The 8,948-nt window shown below is 44.7% G+C and overlaps 1 protein-coding gene across 2 annotated transcripts in view; it reads left to right on the plus strand.

Moving 5' to 3' along the window:
• Positions 1 to 5,563, plus strand: part of LOC147425547 (uncharacterized) — a 41,248-nt gene extending 35,685 nt beyond the window's left edge. Inside the window, exons 4-5 of one of the 2 annotated variants that reach the window (XM_086499600.1) lie at positions 5,191 to 5,258; positions 5,344 to 5,563. In XM_086499600.1, the coding sequence (XP_086355726.1) occupies positions 5,191 to 5,258; positions 5,344 to 5,459 (184 nt within the window). In that variant the 3' untranslated portion in view covers positions 5,460 to 5,563. Of the gene's footprint in view, positions 1 to 5,190 lie in introns of both variants that reach the window. The other variant, XM_086499599.1, reaches the window with a different exon arrangement.
• Positions 5,564 to 8,948: the final 3,385 nt, after the last annotated feature.

Below are 8,948 nucleotides of genomic sequence, written 5' to 3' on the forward strand. Positions count from 1 at the left end.
TGTAATCAACACACAAACGAGACGAACCATCCTTCTTGCGAACGAACAAAATAGCAAAAGGACTTACACTAGGACGTATGAATCCTCTAGCCACCAACTCCGTGAGTTGTCGCTCTTAACTCTTCTTCCTATGACTTGTTCAAACGGTAGGGAGTCTTACTGACGGGCTGCGCTTCCTCCATAAGCTCGATGCGATGGTCCTTCGACCGCTCCGGTGGGAGACGAGGTGGAAGATCATCCTGCAAAAAGAGATGTTTAAATTTCGTAAACAACTCCGAATACTTACCTGGAGCCTGAATGCTCTGGGAAAGTGGGGCAGCATAAATGAATGCCGCTTGTGCTCCTCGTTGTAATTCACGCTTTACCTGTACATGCGAGATGAGAGGCAAAGAATGCAAGCCCTCCTCAGCACGAATGATGAGGGGGGAATCAGATTTGGCATGTAGAATGAGAGTGTTAGCTTCAAAATCAATGAGAGCGTTGAGTTCACGAAACCATTTAATGCATAGGATCATATCACATCCCGAGAGAGGAGACACAAGAAATTTCCTACGAAAAGAAGCTTGTTGAACGGTAAACATCACATCAAGGCACTCCTTCGTGATGAGAGAGTCCATACCAGGAGCGAAGCCAGAAACGTCGAGAGGAGATTTTTGACTAACCTCTAGGCGGGCTCTCTCAACAAGAGGGGGACTAATCACATCATGCATACTGCTTGGATCAAACAATATGATAAAACGCTGTCCTTTTACATGACCATAACACTTCAAGAGAGATTCATCAATGTGTGTGTCAGAGTCAGGAGAAGATGCAGGTTGTGTTGTGACAGAGTTTGTGGTAGTTGTGGGTGCCTTTGGTTCTTTAGGTGGGCCTGTCTTAGGACATGCCTTCTTAATGTGACCCTTGACATGGCATTGAAAACATCTACCTTCTTTAGCATAAATCACTTGTTCTTCAGCCGTGATGTATCCTCCTATAATTCCTTGAGAAGCTTTTTCATCAGGGGTTAGCTTAGGTTTTGCATGTGCTTTAGCTTTACCCTTAGATTCATTGTTAGAGTTCTTTTCTGAGGAATTAGAGGAAGAAGGGCTAGAAGAATTACCATTCTTACCATTCTTATTGTTCTTACCATTCTGTGTGTTGTGAGAATTCTGCGGGGTTCCTTGAGAAGTCTTGTTTTCCTTAGGCTTTCCTTTGTTGTGCTTCATCTCGTGGGCGAGAGCAAATTGCTACCGCTTTGTTGAGATCGGGTGGATCGAGTACCTCGACATCATACTTGATATACTCGTCCAATCCTTAAAGAAATGCCTCCTTGCGCTTCTTATCCGATTTACGTAATTGAGTGCCGAGCTGCAAAACCCGATTAGAGAAAGACATAACCGGCATACCGTTTTGCTTGAGAGCTCGCCAATCGTCCTTTAGTCGTGCAAGGTACTGAGGTGGCGGTGGCATAAACCGCGCCTTGAGCTTGTCTTGGAAATCAGCCCAACTAAAAGAGAGGGGCGTGAGATCGTCGGCTGCCTCTAGGTGCGCGGCTAGCTGTGCCTCTTGCCAAGCCTGATACCAATTTATGGCATCACCGGCAAGGTACGTAGCTGCCGTCAAAACTTTGCTATTGCCTGTTTTCTTAGTTGTCGCAAAACAAGCATTAAATTGATGCAACCAAGAATGAATAACAGTAGCATCCATCTTACCGTCATACTTACTGAAAGTCAACTTCTCTGTGACTGGATTGTGTGAATCCGCATCGTGGCTTGCGCCACTTGACGAACTCCCACGATCTTTGGGTGATTCGGTCTTTGAGGCTAGGACTTGGGAAATAAATTCTTGATTACGAATCTCCCTTTGAGCTTCTCTTTCGGCGTCCCTTTCTGCTTTTCGTTCAGCGTGCTCGCGTTCGAGAGCAAGTCGCTGTTCTTCTTGTTTTGCGGCAAGAGCAATGCGCTCACGTTCCTGATCAAGTCGATTTTCTTCTTGTTTTGCAGCAAGTTTTTCGTTTCTTTCATCGCACTCGCGGTCCTTGGCTTCTTGTGCACGGTCCTTTGCTGCTTGTTCTTCTGCTTTGCTTGCGAGTTGTGCCAAGGCAGCTCGATTCGTTTCTTGTTGTTGTGCCATCATGTCCAACATCGACTTGACCATCATCTCCATAGGAGTGAGGACAACTCGTAGCGTAGATGGCGAAGGGGGAGGGTTGGAAAAATCTCCTGGTGGGGAGAATCCTTCGTCGCCTCTCTCATGCTCATCACCTGAATGCGAAGTATCCATGCCGCTTCGGGTGACGACCATGCACTAGGATCTTTGGTTCTTAAGTTCTCGAGGAACTTGGTTCTTGAGGTTCTTGAGGATCTTTCGCTTGCAAATCGCGTCGACGAAGGATCTTCTCTTCACCCGAGTTCTACCCTTTTCTGCGGGCGCACCCCTTGGCGGCCTTGCGCTCACACCAAGGTTGCCTTTTCCCACCTCACGTCGATTGGCCGGCCGCTAAGTGCATGGTCCGCTCTCAATGAGTGAAAAGAGACACAAGGGGAGGTTGGACAAGCCCTTCTTTCTTGGGATTCCTTTCACTCTTCAACAAAACACGATTAGGAATCGCCACGCCCAAGTAAACTTGGGTTCGTGCGATCGCAACAAGCAAAAAAAAATCTTGTGGTTCTTTCCTTGAGTAATGCAGAACACTTCCAAAGCTCTGATACCAATGTAAGGTGCAGCGGAATGAATGTTGTATTTTCTCAAGATTAGTGATCTTTATTGCTCAAGGTTCCTTTTAGTTCTTAGGGAAAGAGAGAGCTTTCCGTCTTGTAGAGTGCTGTGGTCACGAACAAAGTGAGTGGCTATTGTGCGTGCAAGTGAATGAGACTGAGAGGAGAGAGAAGAGATACGACACCGAGAGGTTGTAAAACCCTCCTCCGAAGGCCCCACTCTTGTCGGCGAGAGTGGTCTACTTTGATTGCACAAGGTGTACAATGTGTATGCAATGGACTGATGCAATTGGACTATGCCGATGACGAGGACAGTGATGATGACGGCGACTTAGGCTGAAATCTGTGAACTTCTTGGTGGCTGAAAATGACTGTTTCTTGATGGGTTCATGGCTGAAAAATGACTGTTTTTGTCGGGTCGAGAGGATGATGAAAAATGCTGGACTTTCTGCTCTTTCTGCTGCGTTTTTGGAGATGAATGCTTGGCTGAAAAACGCTGTGACAGCAGAGGTTTCTTTGCTGAAAATGGCAGTTTTCCAAGTGCTTAATAACTCCTTACCCAGCCTCGGTAGTCTGCTTCAATTTGCTTGATGAAATCGCTGAATTGGCTGAGATTTGCCTGGCTTTAGTAGTGGCCAAAAACGCTGATGTGACCAATGGGAAAAACGCTAGCTTTCACTGCTTACTGGCGATATCTGCATGGGAGGAAAACGCTAGGGCAGCCAGAAGAGTGGGCGATTCCAAGATGAGGATGATGCGGGGGAATGGGCCTCACCAAGTTGCTTGGAGAGGGCCTTGCTGAGAGAGGGAGGGAAACACTTGTTGCTTGGTAGCCTGCTGTGCTCCTTGGCTCATCTGCCAATTTGTGCTAACTTGGGTTTGCTTATATATCAACTTACCCAATTTGCCCTACTGAGTACCCAACAAAAGTCACTTGATAAATAAGTGAAAAATGTTAAAAATAGGGAAAAATGGGATAAAGTCAGCTAAAAAATCCCCAAACTGACTCTGATGGAATCTGATGGAAATGCTTATGCTTATGCTTATGCAACCAGAGGATATGCATCTATAAGTGACTCATATCCTCTACTCTAAGTGATTGGGCATGCACGGTCTACGAATAGACTCACTAAAGTGCCAGATCACTTCTAATCTAACTTGATTGGACTTGACGGAAACCCTCTTATGGTGTAGCTTGTCCACGGACACATAGGGTTGGGATGTGTCACGTGACAGCAGGAGTATTTGTAAGACCAAATGGCATCACTAGGAACTCATAAAGACCAAACGTTGTTTGAAAACGTAGTCTTGTGCACATCTTCTGGCCTTATACGAATCTGATGGCACCCCCTCTTAAGGTCTATCCTGCTAAAGACCAAACGTCGTTCGAAACGCAGTGTTGTGCACATCTTCTGGCCTTATACGAATCTGATGGTACCCACTCTTAAGGTCTATCCTGCTGAAAATTGCAGCACCCTGTAAATGGTCAAGAATATCATCAATCCTTGGGATAAGAAACTTGTTCTTGATGGTATTCTTATTCAATGCACAGTAATCAATATACATGTGCCAAGAGCCATCCTTCTGCTGTACTAGGAGCACTAGGGAGCGAAAGGGTGAAGAACTAGGCTGAATCAGCCCCTTCTTTACAAGCTCCTCAACCTGGCCTGTAATCTCTTTCTGCTGAGCCGCACTAACCCTGTAGGGAGGTCTGTTTGGTGGGCTACACCCTGGCACCAAATCTATCGCATGATCCTTAGGCCTCTCCGGCGGCAACTTCGGCGGCAATTGTGACGGTAATGAATCAGAAAAACAGTCATTAAACTCTTGCAAAAATGCTGACCTTTCTTTATCCAACACAAATAAATTTGACTGCCTACGCTTAAGGCGCATAGTCCTACAGGCAATGGCAGGCTTGCTATTCCAAGAGTGGGAGGAGTCTTCCTTTGGGATCCACTAAAAGCACCAACTCAATCACTACAAACACTGTTTGGCTCCACGTGGCATACAGAGCTAGTGTGCATGTGACACCAAGTGGCCATTCCGAACATGTCACTCACCTCTCTGTGTCGCCATCGAAGAGGGAATCTCGCGCTGCAGTGAAGAGGGAGCTCGCCTCTGTTGCTCAACCGTCTCGCTGCCACCGTACTGTCACCGATGCTTGATCGCACACGCCCTCTCTCGTGCCCACACACACTCACATACACAGACAACAAGAGGATAAGGGGAGAGTAAGAGAAATTTGCATTAGTATCTATGAACTAATAAATCCTTATCTGCTAAGGTTTGTGGTGCACCTCTCATTGTTGATCACCCAATCCATGATCATGCACCTTGTGTACCCACTCACATAGTACTGGTGGATGTGCACAGTTGAGCATGCATGCATGTGTGTGTGTGTGGGTGGAGAGAGAGAGAGAGAGAGAGAGAGAGAGAGAGAGAGAGAGAGAGAGAGGTTATGTTCATTTTGTTTGGGTTGTGTGTGCTGCAGGAGTGCCTTGCCCATTGGTATTGCAGTTGGGGTTGCTGCTCTAGTTGGCGTATTTTTGTACTTGAACAGTCAGTATTAGCTCTTGTAATGCTGAGGCAACTTATTCATCAATGTCACAGTCTATTATTACTTCACAAAGTTTCTTGCAAGCAGCAGGTCTGAAAGATTTTCACTTACTGGCCACTCATTCAAATGCAAAACCTGGTATATGCCAGCAGAGATACAAGGTTAAGGATGTAAACATGGATATACAAGTTGTAAGCAGCTGAAATCTGTACAGCGTTGTCTGGCTCGCTTCACATGCATAAGCGAGTGTCTGAAGAGAAAAATTATTCCCCACTGTTCCATTGTAATAAGTGTGGCTCTTTGCTCTTGTCTTGTGTGTCCATTTGAAAGCCAATTAACTATTCGAGGTGAATTCAAATTACTAAGAATAGATTGTACAGTGTATTCAACTGGTGAGTGAGTGATTGTTGGATTTGTACGGGTCGATCATGATAGAAGAGAGACAGTTGATTTGGTGCGATGCTTTCTCTTACATTGCTAAGGAGAAACTTCCTCATATTATGTCAAGGCTGGGTTCAGATAGGGCGGCAGAAGTATGAGGTGCAGGACGTCGTGCTTGCATGGCTTTCAGTCATTGGAGAATGGCATTTCAAACTCTTCTGGACCGCCACACAAAACTGTGGCAAGAGGTTGGTGTGAAATTAACAGCTGTTTTGCTACTGCTTGGTGTGAACCAGGAGGGCAGAAGCTCTCTGCAGTAAGGTTTTCTACTTTCGCCATTGTCTGAACTGAGCCTAAGATAATGTTGAGAGTTGAGGCGAAGTGCGCCTGAATGAAATGTGAGCTTTGTTGGCCAATATTGGCAGCTAACACACACATGATATTTGTGATTGAAGGATTCATCTATTTGCATCAGCTCCTTCACCTCTACTTGATTGGTCATATCCATGCTAGATGCATTGACTTACTGGAATTTAGTTTATTCATTACCCATGCAAAGAATTGTCTGTACATTGAAACGCCTCGTGTGGGTCATCAACGCTGCCTGCCTCGCTCAACTCTACCATTTTTGGCGGAGTTGGAGACTACCCCCTGCCTCCAAGAGGAAGACAATGTCAGGGCCCTGGCTTTGCAGTAGAGGGCGAATTCGCTAATGTGCACTCTACCCCCCTGCCAAGGCTGGGAGTGAATGTGCTATTAGACAATGCTCTTTTGTCAAGAGCAGTGAGCACCATCTAGCATTTGGTGCTTTTCCTGAATCTTCTGAAGGTCAGGGTCCCAATTTTTGACAAAAAGATGACATAATGCAGGAGAAGATAGTGTGTAAAGAAAATTGCACAAGTTTGTGATATTTAATAAGAAGTTAGCTACAAGCAGCAATATGTATACATATAGCAATGTTTGTCAAAATTTCTCTGTCCTGGGCTTTGCATGTAGCCTTGCGTCCCCTCTTCGCTTGAGTTGGGTCGGCCCGACATTGTGTTGCCCATCCCCTCCTACCTCTTGCACAACCTGTCTGCCTTGCTTGCAGTTTGGCTCTGCTTTACTTGCTGCCACATGCCCCCTCTTCCTTGTCCCTTCACTGTCTAATTTTCCCTTAGCTTTCCCCTCCATCTCTTGTGATTCTTCTTCTCCTATCTTTTTCCCTTAGCTTTCTTGTGGATCTCCTGTGACTCTTCTGTTCTCGTAATCATGGCTACATACTTGGGAAGAAAAAGTGGTCATTTTATTATGGCATAGCATGCAAGTATAGGGGTTTTTAATACCCTTTGAATGCATATGGTATATTTCATACTTAGCCATGGCATGTATGTATCTCCTAGCATGAAGACCTTTGGCTTTGACCAAATGCCTTTATGAATATACTCAAAAGGTAGCGTTTGATTCTTAGGTTGAACACACTACTACCACGTTCATCACTATAATGGGATAAACTCTCCCCTTGATTGCTTGTCCAAGTGGCTTAATCATCAAGATTTAAACTTACTTTCACTATGTGAACATAGCTAGGAAAAAATGTTGTGAATCATCAATTGATATTCTTCGTTTGATAGATTTTTCCTTCATGAATAGTTATGAAACTAGTCTATAGCTCTATAGAAAGCTTTGAACACACACACACACAATTGTGAAGATTATCGAGCAAAGGAAAAAAGACAATTTTTGATAAAATGAAGCTTTTCTACACAATTTTCAACATAAAGATGAGTGGGTTACAGGATAGGATAAGGAGCAAGATGAGAAGATGGGAGTATGTGGTGGTGAAAGTGATCAATAAATCTATGCTACCTTACATAGCCATCACTAGTCCATTGCTCACGCTTGCCAAGTGCAATTGGAAGGATTTTCTGAAACTTGTGAAGAGATTCTTATGGAAAAATAACACCAAAGACACGACGATGTGGTAGTGGGTCCATCGGGATTTGTTTGCTAGACCAGTGGATCAAGGAGGAATTGTGATTCTCAACCTTGATATCAATGCGGAAGCTCAATGAGATGGATTTCTTACGGTTGTTGCTGAGAACGTCCAAGCATGTGCAATTATTAATAAGGATATGGTTGACAAGGTGAAGTTGTTCCCACAAGATGGACAATAAAAAGGTCTCGAGGTGCATGACAAGCTGCTTGTCCCTCGATGGTCCAGACTTTTTTTCTTTTGGGGGGGGGGGGGCAACTGTTGCATGCCGGTTTGGGAATCCAAGTTCAAGTGGAAAACCTGGCGTTGGCCCAAGAGCAAACACTTCTACAAACCGAAAGCCAAGGATGTATATCTCACTCTAATGTCCTCACCTGATTGGTTCTCCCCCCTTAACAATCAATGGGGAACAATGGCCGAAGGCAAGATGGGTGGCGATTGAAAACAACATATGGACTCCTAAATGGCCGTCGACGATGAAGATCTTTTTTTGAAAGATTTTATGGGGGGCCTTGCTGACAGGCGTTAAGATTCATGTCAAAGGGATTGGCTTTGATAGATGTCGGGATGCAAAATGGCATGTGAGGACCTCCCTCACCTCTTTAAGGAGTGCCCGACCATTAATGGCCTCGCAAGAAAAAATCTGCAAATGAGTTCAAAGGACGTGGGGAATAGGATTCTTCAAGAATGATCTGTTTTTTGGAGGGTTGAAAAGCCAAGCTCTGTTTTGGTCCGCACTCAAATAGTTAGATACTGCTACTTTAAGAAATCTGGAAGGCTCTATAGAAACAGTCGAGTGTTTGAGAATGCTACTGTAATTGCTAGCTTCATAGAAATCGTTCAAGAAAGCAAGGATTCGATTGTAGCCTGTGGCAAAAGGAAGGACTTGGAGGAATGGGTGTGGGCCACCACGACCGTTCTCACCATGAGCTTGAGCTGACTTGAGGATGGGTAGTTGTTTGCCTCTTTATGAGGCTTGGAACTATGCCGTTGTATTATGATATCCCTCAAGGCTCGTCATGAGTTTGAGGCCTCTCTGTATATTTTTTTGGGATGAATTTAATTCACCCACTCACTATAGTGAGTTTGGAAAAAGAAAATATAAAGGTGAGTGGACAACTGATATCCAATGTGTGCAATCTTGGGCTCTAGGAAAAGCCCTTTGCAAGTGCAACTCCCAGCTAGTGAAAGAGACATAATCAAGTCATTATCAATACAATTGTAATAACATTGAATAGGCTAGAGAAGTGGTCAAAGCCCAACAATGTTAATGCAAATGTACGAATTATGAGCTAAGAGGTGTGCATTAGGACACATCTAGCTTATACAAAGATTA

The sequence above is a fragment of the Adiantum capillus-veneris genome, chromosome 25, assembly GCF_014529385.1.
Source record: "Adiantum capillus-veneris isolate H3 chromosome 25, ASM1452938v2, whole genome shotgun sequence".
Taxonomy (NCBI): Eukaryota; Viridiplantae; Streptophyta; class Polypodiopsida; order Polypodiales; family Pteridaceae; genus Adiantum; species Adiantum capillus-veneris.